General features: G+C 37.2%; 1 protein-coding gene across 1 annotated transcript in view; it reads right to left on the bottom strand.

Moving 5' to 3' along the window:
- NAMPT (nicotinamide phosphoribosyltransferase) overlaps positions 1-21,224 on the bottom strand; it is a 46,857-nt gene extending 25,633 nt beyond the window's left edge. The window contains exons 1-4 of the mRNA XM_027838689.1: positions 21,030-21,224; positions 7,978-8,134; positions 5,623-5,726; positions 2,450-2,578 (exon numbers count right to left, since the gene is read on the bottom strand). Coding sequence (XP_027694490.1) covers positions 2,450-2,578; positions 5,623-5,726; positions 7,978-8,134; positions 21,030-21,086 — 447 coding nt within the window. The 5' untranslated portion in view covers positions 21,087-21,224. The remainder of the gene's footprint in view (positions 1-2,449; positions 2,579-5,622; positions 5,727-7,977; positions 8,135-21,029) is intronic.
- Between the last annotated feature and the right edge of the window lie 253 nt (positions 21,225-21,477).

Genomic DNA, 21,477 nt, shown 5'->3' with positions numbered 1-21,477 from the left:
GCTATGCAAGAAAATTATGGAAAGAGACTTAATACATCAGCCAGGTGGTGCAGTGGATAGAGCACCAGCTCTGGAGTCAGGAGGACCTGATTTCAAATCTGACCTCAGACACTTGACTACCTCAGACACTTGACATTTAGTAGCTATGTGACCCTGGGCAAGTCACTTAACCCTGACTGCCTCGGAACAAAAAAAAAAAAAAAGAAAGAGAATTAACAAGTTGTTAAAAAAAGGGTACAAAATGATACCGAGGAAAGTATCTCCTTAAAAATTACAATTGTCAAGTGAAATCTAATGACTCCATGAGATATCAAGAAGCAATAAAACAAAGTCAAAAGTTTTTCTGAAAATTAGAAGAAAGTGTGAAATATCTTTTAGAAAGACTAACTGACCTGGAAAAAAGACTGAGGAAAGATCATTTAAGAACCACTGGAGCCTTTCCCCCAAGATGGCGCCAAAGGTGAAGAAGGAAGTGGTTGTCCACACCCACACCCCCAAGATAGAAGCTAAGTCCAAGGCTTTGAAAGCCAAGAAGGCAGCGTTGAAGGTGTTCATTGCCACAAAAAGAAGATCTGAATGTCCTCTACCTTCTGGCGACCCAAGACACTAAAACTTCGGCAGCCCAAATATCCTTGGAAAAGTTCCCCTCAGAGAAACAAGCTTGATCACTATGTCATCATTGAGTTTCTCTTGACCACTGAGTCTGCTATGAAGAAGACTGAGGACAACAACATCCTTATCTTCATTGTGGACGTCAAGGCCAACAAGCGTCAGATTAAGCGGTAAAGAAGCTGTATGACGTTGATGTGGCCAAGGTCAACACACTGATCCAGCCTGATGGAGAGAAGAAGGCCTATGTCCGACTTGCTCCAGACTATGATGCTTTAGATGTTGCCAACAACACTGGAATCATTTAAACTGTGTCCAGCTATCCCACCCCACCTACAATAAAAAGTTTTCCAGTAAAAAACAAAACAAAACAAAACAAAAAAAAACCACTGGACTACTTGAAAGCCATGAACAAAAAAAGGGCCTAGACATCATATTCCAGGAATTTTTTTTTAAGTAAGGGACAGATAACTGCCCAGATTTTTAGAACCAGAAGGCAAAATAGAAATTGAAAGAATATACTGGTCACCTCCTGAAAGAAATCACCCAAATGAAAACTCCCAGGAATATTATAACCAAAATCCACAACTCCCAAGTTGAAGAGAAAATACTACCAAGAAGCCAGAAATAAAGTATTCAAACACTAAGGAACTACAGTCAAGATCACAAAAGATTAAGCAGCTACTACTATAAAGGAGTAGAGGTCTTAGAATATGATATTTTAAAAGGCAAAGAAGTTAGGATTATAGCCAAGAATAACCCACTCAGAAAAACTGAGTATAATCCTACAGGGGAAAATGGACATTTAATGAAATGGAGGACCTGCAACCATTTCTAATGAAAAGACCAAAGCCAAAGAGAAAATTTAACACTTAACACTGCTACTTTATACTTACAGCAAAAGATTAATATTTTAAAAGGATTTGTGAATCGCTTTAGGTAAAGATTTGTCCCTTCAGGATATATTTGCCGCTAACAGAATATCACACAATCCACTTTAGAAATGACAATCAATTTTAAGAATCTCACAAAGTTTCAGTAAGTTATCAGTTTGGCTTGAAATAAAATATTTCCAAGAAAGATTTTCAGAGCTCATTTCTCAAGTAGTTTTCAATCTTCTCTGTGTAATTTTGCAAATATCATGTTACTTCACTATACCATAAAAATAAAAAGTGAATAATAAACAGGCTAACACATTAGGGTTTTGGGAGAGGGGGAGAGAATAAAGGGATACAAATAAAATTTCAAATATGAAATCTTATATTCATCAACTAGATTAAAGAAGCAGTATTTCTCAAATTGCTTTAGGGCAGAGGTTCTTAATAACTTTTTGGGGTCATGGAAATGTTTGACAACCTGGTGAAGCTTATATTTTCTTAGAATATGTTTTTAAATGCAGAGAATCATAAAGGAAAGCAGTTAGTAAAATCCAGTCTTAAAAATATTTTTTAAAAAAATTCATGGACCTCAAGTTAAGAACTGTTGTTCTAAGGTAATATCTCTTATTAAATCTCTAAATGAAACCACTAGGAGGTTTAAAGTTATGAGGTAAATATTAAAATGTGAAAAATAACATTGTTCATGTGTTATTTTGAGAAAGCTGATAATGCAGATTTGAAATCTAAACTCAAAATTTGAACCCACAGATTTAGAAAGCATCTAGTTCAACTTACCTATTTTACAGATGAGAAAACAGAAACCCAGAGAATGACTTGCTTAAGGTCACAAAGATCATTAATGGAATAATTTGGGATGATTATCTAGCTGTATCTCTCAGCTTATAGCTCTTTTCTTGACACTATCTAATTAAAATCAATGAGACTCACAAATAAAAATTCACCTCAATCCAATTTGTAAGCCAATAGCATTCTGGATCCGTGTTTTCCACTGTGAAGAGAACATTTCCTCTGGGAATGACAGAGCCCTCAGGAACTGCTTTTACTTCTATCGGAAGATGGCCATCATATTTCTGTTAGAAAATAATAACTACTTTATTCATCCAAGACCTACTGAGCATCAGCTAGCTAAGTAAGCAGTTTTACTTTACTAAATTATCTATATGGTTTTTCTACCAAATACAAAGAACTTTACAACTATATATACCATTAATTTCTTTTATCATATGAATGAATATACTTTACCACATTAAAACAAACACACCAGTTCAAATTACTGCAATAATATCTATGGTATAGAAATTAATTCTGTAATATTCTGTGAAAAATACTTTGAATAAGTAGAATAACTGTTGCTTGAACATGCAGCTAGTTCCAAATGCATTCAAAAAACTTACTAGTTGCTCTTTATTTTTTAAATAAAGGATGAACCTATACTGTTACATTTCTAAAAGTATATACCTTCCAGCTATAGAAGTTCTAATCATAAAATGATCACAGATAAGTAGTATGATAAGGAAAAGATAAAAGGTGATTTCTTCTGAAGGTAGAAAAAGATCATCTTGAACACTTTTTTTTTTTGTTGGGAGAAAGAAACTATATTTTACTCTTTAATCTTTTAATAACAGATGAAAGAACTTATAGCATAAAGAAAACTATCATTGACTCACAGAATTAGGAGGGCTGTCAGAAGCCATCCAATATAACAAATAACTCTTCTATGATATACTTGACAAAGTCATCCATATATTGCTGTAAAACCTCTCTCTAGTGAAAGGTAACTTCCTATGTCCAAGTTGCCCCCTTCTATTTACGGATAACCCTAATTATTAACAAGTCTTTCTTTACTTCAAGTCCTTCTTTGTCTCTGCAATTCTACCTGCTGCTCTTGGTTTTACACTCTGGGTCCTGTAGAACTTGAATACAACTATTAGATCCCTCCTCTAACTGCTCTCTTCTCTCAAGTAAACACTGCCAGTCCTCACTTGGCATGATCTTGAGGCCCCTTTGCCATCCCAGTAACCTTCCTCTGGACACTCTCCAGCTAATTAATGTCTTTCCTGCAATTAGTGCTCAGAACAAAATATAACACCTATGGTATGGTCTAACAAGATAAGGAGAGATCAGTATTATCCCCTCCCCACTTTTAGGCACCATGCCTCTCTTAATGAAACTTAAGATTGCATTAATTTTTTTTGGTTTTTATCATACTGACAATTCATATTAATTTTACAGTCCACTAATGGTCTGCTGTGTAGTCCTGTCTTCCCAATCTATTACCTATGAAAGTTCATGAATGAAACAAACAAAAAACAAAACCTCAAATATAAGAATTGAGTATTCTTGAGTCAAATGGGACTGTAACTATTCCTATCCTGAACAACACAATTCTTATCAAAGTAGCCTAATAACACCTTCACTTTAATTGGCATGCCTCATTGTTGACTCGTATTAAGCTTACAATCTATTAAAACCCAGTGTCTTTCACAAGAAAAACCACCTAATGATGTCTCACCATCTTGTACTTTGGTTACAAAAAAAATCAACTCCTAAAGCATCTGTTCTAAATCTGGCTACAAATACAAATTCTCTAATTAAAAAAACTATGACTAATCTATTAAATTTCATCTCATTAGGGTTAACCCATTGTTCTAGCCTGTCAAGTTCTTTCTGGATACCAAAGTTGTTAGCTGACTCTTTCAATGTCACATTATTCAAAAATTTGAAAAGTATGCTAGTTTTATTTTAATAGGCTCCCTAGTCTTTGCTAGAGAGCAAGATCTGGATCCAGGTTTGACCTAATTGAATTTTTTAACTCTTTGCATTGCTTCTCTCCAAAGCAGATTCATGGTAAGCCTTTGACTTTTATACTCATTAAGTTATCTGACATGTATTTTACCAAACTTTATGTGGATAAAACTAACTTATTGACAAACCAAGAAAAATTTAAATTTTAGAAGTCTGAAATATTTGTTTTGATGATTCAGAATAAGACGGTTAGTAAGGTAAATGATATGTGTGAAAGATATATTGCAACTAATGAAACAAATAAATATATATAATCAGGGACTGCAGTAAATTATCAATGACAATTTTCATGCAATAAACAGAATGATAACATTTATGAAATGCTCGTTAATGAAGTAAATCCAACAGACAGAACTTGTGTGAGGATGTGAAACCTGTACCACTGAACCAAGTGCCCATAACAATGAGATCACAGGTTCATTAAAGTACCTATATACAAGATATGCTGGAGATACACACATACACACACACACACACACACGTCACATACACATACACACATTCACAGACATGCACACATATAATGAAGAAAATCAATACAGCAAATAAAATTCTCACGATTCACTTTCTGAAAAATCACTTTGAAAAGCATTAAGTGCTATACAGATGAAACACTCCATTCTTCTAAGTGCTTAGGTGTTCAAGTAATAGATTCATTCATGTAATAAAAACTGACATTACTAACCACTGTAGGGAAAATAAAATACAGCAAAAAACTTCACCCAACTGTTTAGCCTATCCCAAGGGAAACTAATGTGCTATGAATTTTAAATAACAAAATCCATCATGTTAATAAGAATGAAAGTTGCGGGTAGCCCAAAGGTCAACAGAAAGATACATGATGTCCATATATAGGTTGCCGAATATTATAATGATAACCTATATGGAAGAAGTAGCCTCAGGGATAGACATCATTAAAAAAAAGTTCAGTTGGTTATGTAGCAAGAGTGAAGGATAACAGCGTAAGTGTTGCACTGGTACCCACAAAATATAAAAAGTTCTAAAGAAAAGCCTCTAGTACGATGAACAGAACTGCAAAAGCTCTATGGGAGAATGTGGACAAAAATCTCACAGGAGCAGAAGGCACTCCTGAGTGGCAATCCTCACTAACAGAGGAAATACTTATATTGCTAAACCTTAATTTTAGGAGATCTAATGAACTATTTTAAAATTATGTTCATTATAACAACTTTTCTCACAGCTTTTGTATTCAAGACACAAAATCTTAACTATGAATTTAAGAATTATCTTTTCATTCTAAGTCCCTTTGCGAGAGTCCTAAAACAAAAAATCAAAATACAATTTTTACCTCAAGAATATAACTCCATCCCTTTTCATTAAAGACATCATCTTGAAAATGCTCTCTGTAGACCTCTTTGGCTTCCTGGATTTTTTCTTTGGTCACTACTTTGCCTAAAAATAATAAACAACTCCTGTTTATATTGCTAAAAGGATTTCATGTGCTACTTTTACCTAAAATGTGTCTGTCCTGGGGCTAACCTCTGAAATACTGTCCCCATTTTATAGACAGAAGAAACAAGAACTGAGAGTTTAAATTACTCATCCAGAGCCAATGGCAGAGCTGGAAAAGGAACTCAGAACTTTCAACTTCTAGTCTCTTGCTCTCTGAATAAAAGATAAATCTTTATTTTAATAGGGGATATTATATATATGTACACACACATGTATATATATATATATATATATATATATATATATATATATAATACACTCTTTTGTTATTTAAATATACACCATGCTTTTTACAAAAATTAAATTTGGGAGAATGAGACAGCTGATATGCAATCTAATACATATCCCCAGGTGAGCCTCTCCACCCTCAACCTCCCATTTTATTTGAGAAGAGTGGAGAGAGAATTGAATTACTTCAGGAACTGGCAACAGATTAACTATTTAGGTCACCAATTCTTATACAACCCATGTCACAGGAGACTGAAAGGCATTACCATCTGATGATGTTTGGTGGTCTATATGAAGTGAGTTGTTGGATTCAGTCCTGTTCTTGGTGGACAGATGTCCACAACAAAGCCATAACACCACCTGGCAACCTTGGTTGGCACTTAGCAGAGAAGCCAAGGATTGACTGTGGTCTCTCCCAAACAGTGGTGAGGTACATTGGCAGGGCGGTGTGGGGAAAGCTTGCACTGCTATCTGTGATGTACCTGCCCTGGGGTTAAAATAAAGGATTTCAGTCTCCAGGACTGGCAATCCAGTGATTTTCACAAATACTAATTTACCCAAATAATATAAATTTTAAACATATCTCTATTTTAAAGACACGTTTACGTTGAATTTAATCAAATGCCCTCTCAGTCTTTCGCAATTTCCAGTATGCAAGACAGTGACTGACTCATTAAAAACACCTGGGCTGGGGGAGAGGGGTCAGTCATTGCTAATGGTTTTACCCTCTGAATTTTAGCTAGGTTTTTGGTCAGTATGTCTTTTCTGAATTGTCTAGTTTTAAACAACAATCCTAGAGAAATGGGACTATTATTTACACAGAATTTAGTAACAGAATCTATACTCAAGTCAGAAGATATTTCCATATCAGAGGATTGTAAAAATTGAAATTTTCTGAGACGTGTGAATATCTTGGAAAAGAAATGTTAGTCCCTTTGAGAAACACTTAAATACTGTGAGACAAAGGACAGGGTGAGAAAGGTGGTGAGTTGTGTGAATGTGGGAGTGTGGAATAAAAAAGATAATGGGAAGGGATAAAAGGAAGTAAGGGGAGGAGAGGGAAGTTAAGGTTTGCACAAATATTGAAGGTTAAAATGTAAAATAATCACTCTATAGATTTCATATTATTTCCATATCATGAGAAAGACAATAACTATCCATCAATGCATAAATTCAAAAAGACAAACTATTAAAAATTATTGTAATAAATTACATTAGGTAGCTATAATTTAAAATTTTCCAGATTAAAAATAAACTCCTTGACATGAGTTAATGGCTTATTTATGTATTGCAAAAATATTAACACATGACCATAATTTTTTTCTCCAAATTATAACTGAATTTTAAATTCCACAATTTAAGGTCTAAGTCCCTCCAAAAGTTAAAACTTTTGATAGTAGAATAGTAGTTATACAAAAAAATTTCGTAAAATGAAGTATGTAGAGTTAAGCTGGGGCTCTTCAACATTTTTATGTGTTATGGACTCCCCTTTAGCAGTTTGGTGAAGCCTATGGACCCCATCTCAGAAGAAAATTTTTAATGTATAAAACAAAATATACAGCATTACAATTTCAGTTATAGATTAGTGAAGAGAAAGATTTAAAATTCTTCCTTTTCAAGTCCATGGATCCCCTGAAATATATATATACATATTAATATATAAAATATATTTATATATATATATATCTCCAGGGCCTCCAAATAAACTTATTATCAAAAGGAAGAAGCCCAGTAATAGGCAAAAAAATGATTAAAAGAAGCTTGAATTATAAAGTTTAACTGCTTTACAAAACTTCTTCTAATTCTGAAAAATCAGTTGGACAAAATTAAATAAATTTAGTAAACATCAAAAGTTAGGTTGCTCAGAAAATTATCAGAATTCAGCAAGCTTGGAGAAAGAATTATGAAGGTTTATGTTAAAGGGGTGGCTTAAAAAACAAACTGGGAAAATAATAAATAATACCTTTTAAGTACTTATTAAGAATGTACTGCAACCCGTAAAATACAGTTTCCTCATATTTCACCTTCCTTACTTTGGAGTTTTCAGTCTTCTTTTCACGGCATTCAAAGTAGGAATAAACTTTGCTTGTGTTGGGTGGATATTGCTTATAGTGAGTAACCTATATGAAGAGAAGCACATTAGTAAAAAAAAAATTCTGAATGGCATAAGCAAATATATTTATATATATAGATATTTAAAAAAATTGGAAATATTTCAAAACTTCAAAGATTAAACAGTGGAAAAAATGCTGCATTTGAAGTCAGCCCCTACTACTTACTATCTGTGTAACCTTAGACAAATCACAGCCTCACTGGGCCTCAGTTTCCTCATCTGTAAAATGAGGGGGATGGAATAAGTAGATGAATTGAGGTCACTTCCAGTTCTAAATCTATGATCCTAGATAATTAAATTTGGCATTTGACCCCTTAATGCCTACTGATCAATCTGAATATTATTCTGATTGTTACTATGTAGATTCATACTTCAAGGAAAAAAATGTTTACATAATAGTTCAGTCCCTAATATGGGCAGCAGCTGGGTGTAACAGTGGATAGAGTGCTGGGCCTAAAGTCAGGAAGACCTGAGTTCAAATGTGGCCTCAGACACTTACGAAGTGTGTGACCCTGGGCAAGTCATTTAACCCCGTTTGCCTCAGTTTCCTTATATGTAAAATGATCTGGAGAAGGAAATGGCATACATTCTAGTAACTTCGCTAAGAAAACCCCTAATGGGGTCACACAGTGGGTCATGACTGAAATGACAGGTCTAAAAACTAGGATCTTGCTAGAATACATCCAAGTAGCAGCTGCAAAAAAATTCCTCATGCACTGGTTACAGCACTAAGTTAATTTTCTAATTGGGATAGGTGGGGCACCTAGGCCTACACAATAAACGTCAAGCCATACATCATGATAAAAATATGAGATACTTTTAAAAATAAGAGAAACTATCTTTTTCAAGAATTTGGGTGAAAGAGTAAGATTTTTCTGCTGCTGTTTCAGACAAAAATTGTAAACAGTAAACAGGCTAATTTGAAACAGAATTTTATTCCAGTGCCCAAATATGCTTTGTTATATTAATAGTGCCATTTTACCAATGTAAAACAAATGGAAACTATATCCATTTTCCCAGCAGTAAAGTAAGAATATAGTCACTTGCTTACTAATGAACTAGGTAGATCATTTCTATGGTAGAAAAGACTTTTAAAATAAAGTGAAAAGAACATTTTAAAAAATTAAGACATGGTTGCGCTATTCAGCTTTCATCACTTAACTTCAACAAGACTTTTGGGTTTCAAAAGAATTACAAATGAAAAATAGTTTTTACTTTAACTTGGTATGTTAAAGACACATATACCATAAGCCTGAAATTTCTTTATAGCTGAAGAGAATATCTTGTAAGTACTTTGCTCAATATATTTTTAAAATTATGAAAATAAACATTTCCAATGACAATAGGGAGAAAATGCACATTTTCCAAATTGTTCGTTCTTTTCTCACTGAGTTGGGGTGGCTGAAAAAAATTCATCAGCTGGTGCTCTACCACACAGTATCTGACGAACTTGGCAATAACCTAACCTCTCTTGAGTGTCAGCTTCCTTATCTGTAAAAGATGGGATAACAACACTTGTATTTCTTCATAAAGATGTTGCAAGGAATACATAAGAATGTTTATAAAGCATAACATACACACGTGTGTAATTACATATATGTATATCTATATAGATATATAACTAGACAAACCTGTTATGTTATTTCATTGGTATCAGCAACTCCCAGTGAGAAAAATCCTCTATACTAATGTAAATCAGTATCTGCTCTTCAACTTAGTCTTAGATTTGCCTAAGGCACTAAGAGTATAAGGTCCACTTCAAAGGAAGGACAAACAACAACCACAATAAGTAGTAGTCCCCCCCTCCCCCACGGGAGACCCAACTAGAACTGGTCAGTTGAGCCACACAGTTCTTTCCTTTCCTTCCTTCTTCCTTTTTTTTCTTCTTTCCCTTCCCTTCCCTTCTCTCCCCTCTGTCCACATAGGGCATCATACCTTTACCTGTCAGTACTCTGCCCAAAGGAATGTAAATTTTGATCCCTGAAAGCTCTCAAGATATCTTGGGAGACTTCTTTCTTAAGGACCAAGCCTTAAAGCCAAATCACCCTGGCTCTCATTGATTGGCCAACAACAGGTCCCAGGCAAAGCCCCACTTAGTGGTCTCAGTTTGGGCCGCCAGGTGGCTCAGAGTGAATGTAAATAGCAATTGTTTCTGTTTAGCCAGAAACTCTGAGGGTAACTTCCCCTTCCAGATTGACTTTTTTTTTTTCAAACTAGGTAAGAGTCTCTTTTCTTACCTAGCTTTAATCACTGAATAGGTGTTGCCTCAGTCAAACTGAGACCTGGGAAAGATCTTAGTTTAAAAATGCCAAGGTCTCCCACTGTATCCAGGGCCATCCCCAGTTGCCTTGATCTACAGCTTGCCACTGGACTCAGCTCCGGAGGTGAAAATAAGGCTGGTGACTTTGCATACCCTTCCCTTAACTTAAGTCCAACACACTTACAGGTCTTGACATCACCTCCTTGATGTCATGGTCCTCTTTAAGAATGAAGGACAAACAAGAGTTTAAGTGACTTGCCTATGATCACATAGCCAGTGAGTCAGATTTATTACTTGAGGCCAGGTCTAACTGGCTGAGGCCAACTCTGTATTCAAGACATTATGCTGCCTCTCAATGTATTATAAAGATACTTTAAAAAAAAAAAAAAAGCTATTTGGGAGCAAGTAGAAAAACAGGGAAAGAAAAAAAACATTAATAAGGTGAAATTATTAAAAAAAATACTCCCGATATGTAGAAAAATCTTGTGGAAATGATTAGAATTTTGCAGTTAGCTCAATTCCATAATGTCTCCTGATAAAGGGTTAGATATCTTGTGGATAAACATATTAGCAGAATTCCAGTATTATAGGGCAAAGTAAGGGTCATTTATTTCTCTCCCATCCTCTTAACAAGACTGAATAGGTAGTATATAACCATCCTTTGGGAGAGCTTAGGTGGTACAGTGGAGGCCACCTCTTCCTGAGTTCAAATGTGACCGTAGCCACTTACTAGCTGTGTGACCCTGGGCAAGTCACTTAGTCCTATTTGCCTTAGTTTCCTCATCTGTAAAATGAGCTGGAGAAGGAAATGGCAAACCACTCAAGTACCTTTACCAAGAAAACCCCAAATAGGGTCACAAAGAATCGGACACAAGTGAAATGACTTAACAAAAACAAAACAACAATGCTACACATAATTCTAAAATGTCATAAGTATTTAAAAGAATACTGCCTACTAATAATATTCTATAAACTAAATAAAATTTAATAAAACCTTCATAAGAATGCTGCCTAGTCAGACTGTCTAGCCTATAAATTAAATAGCATTTTAAAAAATACAATACTGCCTATACTCAAAATTTCAACATATATTCTGAAATAAACTCTGAAGGCAAAGACTGTTTTTAATTTTTTTTAACCCCGGTGGCTAGCATAATGCTTGGCACTCAGCAGTCACTTAATGATTACTGAACAAATGAATCCAATTTTGGAAAATCAAGCTCTTTTGAGGTGGTAAAGTATTTCAGTATTTACTTAAAAACGAAACAAAACAAAACAAAACTTCTAACATCAATAAATTTAACAACTTGGTATGATCAGCAAATTTCCAAACCAGAAGTTTATGTAGCAGCAAAATGGTATCTCTGTCTGTAACCCTTATCGGTTGGTGTCTGAATATATTTTTTCCTTTCTTTCTTGGTCAGGAACTCAGTACATCTTGTGTAAGAAATCCATAGTGCAGAAATCTGCTACACAATGAAGATAAGCTACTACCTGTAATTTATGAATTAAGAATTACTTTGGTGTACTGAGAGCTTAAGTGATTTGGCAGCAAGACGGAACAGTTGATAAGGGTATGGGGCCTGGAGTCAGGAAGACCTTGCTTTCACATTTAGCCTTGGATACTTACTAGCTGTGTAACTATGGATAGGTCATTTAATCTGTTTACCTCAGTTTCCTCAACTGTAAAATGGGGATATAACAGCACCTAACTTGAAGGGTTGTTTTGAAGATCAAATAAGATATTTGTAAACTGCTTAGCATCATGTCTGGCACATAGTAGGACTATATAAGTGTTTATTCCCTTCCCTTCTCTTCCTCTTTGGCCACGATCCCACAGACAGTAAGAGACAGAACTTGAATCCAGGTCTTCCTGATGCCCAGGCTTGCTCTGTATTCACTATGCCTCACTGTGATGAGGTAGAAAATCGTGCTTGAGGCAGATGGAGCAAGCAGGACATGAGATAGGAGATAAGATGCAGGATGTGACCAGCCTGAAAAGTGATCAAAGAAGACTATGAATTGAAGCCCCCACCTCCGACTTACGGGTGTGCTTTCACAAAGCACCCTCAATTCCAGAACAACTCTTCCCTCCCCTTTCCTGTTCTCTTTGCTCATCACCTCCGGATTACATGATATCCCAGGCATTTTGGAGCCATACTTGCTCCTCCCATTCTCTTGCCCCCTTCACCCTATTCCACAGAATTGTATTTAAACCATACCTTTGACCTGGCTGACCTCCTTTGCCTCCTAGGGAAGTAGGGGCCACTCTGCTCCCTTAGGGAGCAGGGCCTGCAGCCTATGCTCTTCCTCCCACGTGGAGTACAGCCCGCTGGGGCTCTGCCTCACGGGGAGCAGACCCGCTTGGGTGCATCACCCCAACAAATGTCTTTCCTTAACTTGGAGACTGTCTGAGGGAATTCTTTCAGTACACTAGGACCCGCACATTATTATCAGTAATGATGAAATCAAAGATTCTTTAAGTATGGAAATACATGACAATTTCCAGAACAAGAAAATAAACACGCAGTGGAAGGCAGTACTGGCACAGAAAACAGGAAACTGATAATAACTTTCCCCAAGGAAGGGCACCCCTAGGAATGGCTCCTGTACCAGTTTAGACTGATCAGGAATTAGACTGTAATCATTGCATACCTATAGCAAAAAGCATACCTATACTTGGTTCTATATAGATTACCATGGAATTATGGCCAAAGAAGAGCCACACATACATACCGCTTGGTGTAGGAATATATTTAACTCAACAGGGAAACAATCAGGGCTGGAGGGTGGTGGTATGGTGGTTAAATGGAAGGATAATACTATGTCTTCTTGAGGAAGAGGGAGTAATTGCAAGCAAAAATAACTTCCTGGATGTGAAAGATTAATTGGGGGGGGGAGAGAGGGGCGGTAGCCAGAGTGAGACAGCAAAGAATCTAGAGGTGTCTCAAATTGCCTCTTAGACAATCAGGAAAATGAGTTGTGGCACATGAATGTAAGGGAATATTTTTGTGCAAAGACAAAAGATAATTTCAAGAAATATTACCAGTAGCACGAAATGACAGAGTGAAGTAAAGAGAACCAAGACAACAATTTATATGACAATATCAACACTGTAAGACTCTGGTCAATGTAATGTCCACTCTATTTCCAGAGGACCTATGATGCAGCACTCTGTCTCCCGACAGAGAGGTGATAGACACAAGGTGCAGAAAGACACATAGGTCTTGTCTAGATTCAGTTCTGCTTGATAATGCTTACTCATTATGAGTTGTTTTTTTTTCTTTCTTTCTCTTAGTTTTTAATTGGATGGGGGTTGGGGGTAGAGAAGGAAGATTCGTATTGGTAATGCCAAAATAAAGGCCATTGTGCAACACTTTAAAAATATATACTGAAGAGAAAAGAATGAAGTTCAGAAAAAGCACAGACAAGCAGGATAGTTTTGAAAGTAATGTTCAGACCTTACTATACTTAAAAAGAGCAAGTGGCATGAATGAAAATTTGTGATTTCATGTACACTAGTTTGTATTCTGCTGTGTGTATGGGAACATTTGTTTCGCTGTTCATGGTCAAAATAAAAAACAATTTTTAAAATAGTATATGATTTACTCCAGGAAAAGATGGATTATTATCAAAATTACTTTTGTGCTAGTGTGAGATGCAGCTCTTCAAATTAAACTGGTTCTCTTTTATAAATCAGTCTTGTTGTTATTCAGTCATTTTAGTCATGTCTAACTCTTTGTAACCTCATATGGGGTTTTCTTGGCAAAGAAACTGGAGTGGTTTGCCATTTCCTTCCCCAGCTTATTTTACAGATGAAGAAACTGAGGCAAACGAGTTAAGTGACTTACCTTGGGTCATACAGCTAGGAAGTGTCTGAGGCCACATTTGAACTCAGAAGATGAGTATTCCTGACTCCAGGCACTCTATCCACTGCGCCACCTACCTGCCATTATAAACTAGTACAAGAATAATATCTTATTATTTATCTAGGTGGCATCAACTCATGCTATACACTTTCGCATACTGTAAAGTTTCTAGTCCAAACCTCCAAAGGTAGTTCTCTCTATTATGGAGTATTAACCAAGCAATTCAACAATGGAGAGCAAAACAAAACAAAACAAAAAACCAAACCACTGTACCCCAGAAGCTGGATATGCTTTGATACTTGCCTGAATTAATTACATGTCAATTACAAAACCACCTTATAAATATTTAAATTATATTAGCATATTTCTGTGAAACCCAAATAATTTTCTCAAAAATGTTTTTAAGGCTATCCTTAAGTCAAACTGTCATCTAATTAACAGCTTTCCTAGTATTATGGGACTGTGTGTCCAAAAGTGATTGCCATTCTACTTGTCCCATTTTGCTTACTGTTTAACTATTATGTGCTAGGGAATATTTAGAGCCCACCATTTTATAGCCCCAAAAGTAGCAAAATACTCCATTTATGTTATGAATGTCTACATAGCAGCACGTAAGGTCACCTGCAGAATCATCAAGTCAGTGAAGTTCTGAATCATATTTATATTCTATCTTTCCTCCCCAAAAGGCAATAGGAACTGGATTATTCAAACCTGGCTTTAGTACTACAATCAACAAAAAATTCCATTGATGGCTACAGATTCTACAAAAAAAGAAAATAACTGAAATATGGTTTTATGATAATAACTATTTCAGAAACACTAAAGGTATATTTGAGAGCCTTTAAATCTGTAACTATTTATTGTCTAGATTCATCTCCCTCACTGTGCTCTAGAATCATTTCTCCCACAGCCAGCTGGGAGATATAGGACAAATCATTTAAACTTCCTGGGCTTCAGTTTTCTTAGATTATAGCATAAAGGGAGAACAGATAGATCAATGGATCACAACCTTTTCAAATATGAGAAACCCTTTTTAATGTATAAAAGTTTCATGAACTCCTAAGATAGTAATTTTATCATTAGTACATTGAGAAAATACAACAAAGTATGAATTTATAAATGCTTTTAAATGAATTTGTATTTTGTTACTCATACTCATATATCTGAAAAATAATAATACATACACTGTCAGACATTGGTCACTCTACAGAAATGTTTGCTTATTTGTTATGAGTCACGGCACATATTTTTTTTTTTGGAACTAAGGATTGAAATGCCAAGGCTTGGTATACAAGAGCTACTGACAGGTTAAGAGGCTTGTCTAGTGTCACATAGTAACTGTGAGTCAGAATTTGAACTCTGGTCTCTCTGATGTCAAATACAACATTGTATCCAATATGCTACACTGGGCTTGTTATAAAGAAAATATTTTGTTAATCTCAGGTTCAATCTGAAAGGGGATAAAGTAACAGGAGAAAAAAAGCCTCATTCTCCTTGGTTCTGTTCCTTGACTCTAAATAGATCAGGCATTTGTCAGGAGCTCCATAAACCGTTGGCATTGAACTGGGAGAATTACACACAGTAATGACTGACAATTACATAGCACTTTAAATTTTAGAAAAAGCTTTATTTACATTATTTCATTTAAGCTTCAACAACCTTGTGAGGTAGGCACTATATGTGTGACTATTCCTTTTCCAGAGATAAGAAAACTGAAACCTCCAAATATTTGCTGCATAAAGATCATTTTATTTTGTTTTTTTTTAAAGGAGGAATATAGCTCTAATTTTACACTAAAAATGAAACAGCATGGATTACATATGCAAAATTTCACTTTATGCAAAACTTTTTAGGAACATATTTATTTGGCAAAAATAGAAAAATAGTCAGAGAAACACTGACCAACTGCCAGTCATCTTTGTGAAGAAGAAAACAAAAACAAAGCAACTTGGTGCTTTTAGATTTAGAGAATGTGGGTTCAGAGAAAGAAGGGAAGACTCCTAGTGCTATTGAAAGTAGACTCCTGGGAAGAACTAGCTTGCATGCCCATATACAATTCCCATTCCACCACCCCCCTCCAAATATAGTTTTCCTTACTACCTTAATTTTTTCCATTTCATCTTGTTATTGCCTAAAATTCCACTAATTTTAAAGTTGCTTGAGTTAGCATCTTCAAGATTCGGAATCCTAAGACGCTAACAACTCTTTAAAACATTGATTCTCTAAAAATAAAACAAAACAAACAATGAATTCCAAGTTATAAAAAAGCCACTTAATAAATTACTTTTTAGAACAACCTAAGTTAAAGACTAACTGTACTTGACATCAGATTTAAGTCACAAATCTGTTTAAGACTGTATACTGACTCAGTACTATTTTTAGGTAATATTTAGCTCTGATTTTGCAAAAAAAAAAAAAAAAAAAAAAAGTACCTAATCAGTATATGACATAAGAAGATTCAATAAGGATTCAGCTATTTTGGCTAAATCTTTTTACCCTTATTTATTGACATAAAGTAAAACAGGTCATAAGCCTGTTTAGTATGTTGAAGTCCAGGTTTGAGAAATCAAGGTAATCCCCTAGACAAACCTTTAAGCAAAAGGATTTGATGCTCAAATCCTAGGGAGAAATAAAATTTGTTCATTTTCAAGATTCCCCAGTGCCAAGATGATATGACACAAGCATGTTCCCATTAAACATTATCTGCCTGGTCTAGCAAACTGTAAATGTGCTTACATGGGCTAATTCATTTCCTTCCCATTTTGTTGGCATGATGGTATGGCTTAACACAAGCAGTCCTATTTTATGACTGGCACCTTAAGATTCTTAGAAGAAAAATGGTTGTATATCTTACACAAGATACATATCTTAGACATAGTAATAATGATTAAAAGCTATTTGTTGAATAAGTGACAAAGTATAGTAGCAAGATCACCAGGTGAACAGGTAACAGAAATATATGTAACATATGTAGTACAAAATTCCTGTTTTAGTCTTGAATCGGCTGTTCTAAATCCTTACAAACTCAAGGAAATTTTAACTAGTGGTCTCCACTCAAACTAACCCAGGATGATGTTCATTTCTACGTGCAAATTATGGGCATACAAACCACTCTCAGGCAATTTCAAAATTAAACTGTTTATTATTCCTATCCAAAAAAAAAATCAATGAATTTTTAAACTGAGCGGGCCTTTTCACTATACTATTTTGAACTACTGTCTCTCAATCAACTGCCAGGAGAAAGGGAGTTGGAAGAGTTGAGAATCAGCAAAGAGACCACCACAAACGACCAGACTATATAATCATCACAGTTTGGAAAACTACACCCACACCATTAGAATAAGAGGTGCTTATAGAATTCATAAAATACTCAGTTTTATATCAGTATCTAATTAGGCTTGTAAATATAAAGTCTAATAGCGAAAAGCAGCAAAGCATTTGGAATCAGAAAGACAGGAGCACAAATTATATCTCAGACATTTACATGCTATGTAAATGTCAAAGTCAATTAACCTCCCTAAACCTCAGTTTCTATATCTGTAAAATGGGGACAAAGGTAGCAACCTATCTGACAAGACTGCTGTAAGTATCAAATGGAAGTGACTGTGCTAAGCACTTTGAAAACGTTAAATCTCTATATACATGTTAGCCATTATTATAGAAAACTAACTTTTAACCTATGATATAGCATGCAATTTGTTTCATAACCTTTCACTGCCCTGTTTGGCACAAAACAGAGCTACCATCTTAAACAAAAAAAAAAATGTGAGGGGAAAAAGACCATGATATAATAATTATTACATAGTGTTTTATGCATATTATCTTATTTAAGCAACTGAGTTTACATTTGCTAAAGAGTTGCAGAAAAAAATTTAAATGTTAAAATACACTAAGATATAGAAAAATAAACTGCTTAAAAAAGTGGCATACTAGAAAGCTAAAGCATAGGACTGGGAGTCAGGACACTAAATATTTTCTATTCTCACCTGTACAGTACAACTCACTAATCAGTTGTGAAATCTGAGGCAAATCATTTCTCTGAGTTTGTTTTCTCATCTGTAAAATGAGGTGATTATTCCAAATGAACTCTACGGTCCTATCTCAAACATCCTACAATTTTTTTTTATATACTGTGGTATAAATCTGCCTTGTCAGGAGATTAGAAAAATATTAGTTTAATATAGTTTATAATTCTACTAAAACTAATGTGAAAGCACATTAAGTCCATCATAAAAATACATTATTGCTATATTTAGCTTTTTATCAGAAGGCACTAAAGGAAAAAAACAATGTATGTTAAATGTTTTATCAATCTTTCCTTCATTTATGCACTTCACTTTTTAATGAAAGCAGCGTAACACATTTACCATGTTATTGAAATGTTCGTATTTTAAAGGCTGGGTTAAGAAATAAATCCTTTCAGATCTAAGCACTAAAATATAATAACAGCTAACATTATATAGAACTTTAAGGTTTGCAAAGTTATTTACTACTTGTCTCATTTGATTCCCACAACAACTCAGTGAAGTAAGTGCTATTATTATTCCCATTTAATAAATGAGGAAACCAAGGCTAAGAAAGATTAATTGACAGCTAAGTGTCCGAAGCAAAATTCAAATTCAGGTCTTCCAAAGCCTCACACTCTTTCCACAAGTGGAAACTTAAATAACACTTACATGCTAATATGGGTATATCAGCAGCCAGCTAGGTGGTGCAGCTGACAGAGTCCCCAGCCTAGAGTCAGAAAGACTCATTTCCCCGAGTTCCAATTTGTCCTCAGACACTTTCTAAACTCTGACTTTGGGCAAGTTACTTAACCCTGTTTGCCTCAGTTTCCTCATGTGTAAAATGAGTTGGAGAAATAAATGGCAAACCACTCCAGCATCTTTACCAAGAAAAGCCCAAATAGGATCACAAAGAGTTGGAAAACTGAACAGCTACAAGATGCCTAATAACCACTTAAGATATCCAAAACATCACCACTAATCAAATGGAACTGCAGTGATCTAACACAACAATCTAACAGTTTGTTTCAGAGTCGTGAGCTGTTTACTTTCAGCATGGAAGAGTACCGATGGACTTTGGAATCAGAGCTTTTGCTTACTTCTATGAGACTTCGGTTAAGTCACAACCTCTCTGGGCCTTTGTTTCTGTAGGAGGTTGGACTAGATTACTTCTAAGATCCTTTTCAGCCCTAAATTTATGATCCTAGGATCTCCTGGTAATGAAGAGCCATGCTATTCAAAACTTCAGGGACCTTACTTTAATGAGCCACTAACACTACCTGAACAAACTACCTAGGATTTTAGGTCTCAAAACATTTAAGTTTCAGAATCGGAAAAAGTATTAAAGTAACCTGTTAAAGCCACTGTCAGCTTAAGGAGAAACACAAAATAAACGGCAGGATGATTTACACAAAGTAAAACAGGATTGTAAATCATTTTTAGCACTAATGAACCAGACACAGTTGCTATGTGAAAGGAATTGTAGTTAAATTAAATGTACTAAATCAAACTACCATCTTGATAGTTTAAAAACCCCACATTTCTCAAGTCCAACGAACACATGTGAGTTTCTGTCCAAATAATATTGCATGTATCTTTGAAGCGTCAGACTAATAAAGCATAATAATGCGTACACTAACTTATGCTAAATTTACTCCTTCTTAGACATCCCTCTGCATTTTTGAAAGTGTAATGGGGCAGCATCAGTACACGTGTTTAATAAGAAATATTCAACTAGGCTGTGTCCTCTAGTATTAACTCTACAAGCTGTCAGTGCACCACCACTTTCACTTTCCTTTCCTAACTTTCTCTTCCTAGAAGTCCGAAGTTAAAAGTTTCTGTTTCTTTATGGGGCAAAGAACACTGCTGAAAATGACAGGCTTTTAAGACAAACGAGAAAGAGTCCAGTGGACTAGGGACAAGGGATAATACGGAAACAACTTGGAGTGATACAAGTGCTGGGCTGAAAAGGCAGAAGGAACCTACCCTTATGTCCTTTCTCACCACGTCCCTCCCCTATTTCCTCCACCCCCCCACCCTTCTTCGAAGAGGGGGGGTGTACCTGCTGATTACACAATTACCGCCTCAGACCAGAAACATTTTTTTCTTTTAAAAAGAGGAAGATAAAGGAAAGGAAAATAAAAGTGTCCGAATTCCCCGAAGGGAAGGCTGGGCTAGCAGGGTAAGCCCCTGCCCCTGAAGTCCGGTTCGCCCGAGGTCCCCCCACCCCCGGGGCCGGCTGGGGGGGGGGGGCGGGGGGAGCCGAGCCCCGGGCCCCCCCCCCCCCCCGCCGGCGCTGCAGCCGTTACCTAACTGACCCGCTTACCCAGCAGGACGCCCGCCCTTCCTCCCTCCTTCGCCCGCTCCCCCAGGCCCGACCTGGGAAGAAAGGGGCGCGGGTCTGCGGAGGTGCGCATCCGTGCGAGGTCCCCTCCTCCTCGCCCGGCCTCCCACGCCCCCTCCCCGCACCCGCACCGCCCCGCCATCTCCTCCCCTCCGGCAGGCCCCGCCTCCTCCCCATCCATCGCAGTCGGGGAGCCCCAACCTCACCTGCCCCATCCCCGGCGACAGCGGCCTCCCTGGGCCCCGGCTCTGGCCTCGGCGCGGGCCCCGAGCCGGCTCACCTGCCCCGGGCCCCCCGCTTCAGCGCAGCGCGCCCTCCTTCCCCCCACCTCGCCGGCCGCAGCCTCTCCCCCCCGTCCACGCGCCCGCGTCTCCCGGACCCTCCTTCCTCCGTCCGCCACCTGCCCCCACCCCAGGCCCCAGTACCTTGTAGGAATCGGTGGCGAGAAGGATGTTGAACTCGGCTTCGGCCGCACAATTCATCTCGGGGCGGAGGGCGTGTGGGGGGAGGCGAGCCGAGGGCTCGTCGGCGCTGCGAGGAAGGGGAAAAATGGGCTTCGCCGCGCTCCGTTGCTTAAGTCACCGCACGGACCGAGGGGGGAAGGGGCGGAGAAGGAGGAGGGGAGGAGGTGGGGTGCAGGAGCTGAAGCGGGAGTGGGAGCAGGAGCAGGAGGAGGGGTCGAGGAAGAGAGGGCGGGCCGGGATTGGGGAGGGGAAGAGCCGTGACGCCAGAGGAGGCGGCGGTCCGCGCGGCTCCCGAGTCCGAGCATTCGGCTCCTCCCCGCCCCCTCCCTTCACCCAACCCCCCAGCGCGGGGAGCGGGGGGGAGGGAGAGGCGGAGCCGTGCGCACGCGTTAGGATTCGGAGGTCAGGA

Source organism: Vombatus ursinus, unplaced genomic scaffold, assembly GCF_900497805.2.
Source record: "Vombatus ursinus unplaced genomic scaffold, bare-nosed wombat genome assembly UNPS02014830.1, whole genome shotgun sequence".
Classification (NCBI taxonomy): domain Eukaryota; kingdom Metazoa; phylum Chordata; class Mammalia; order Diprotodontia; family Vombatidae; genus Vombatus; species Vombatus ursinus.
The sequence above is the reverse complement of the archived record's forward strand: the minus strand, read 5'-3'. Positions and strand labels throughout refer to the sequence as shown.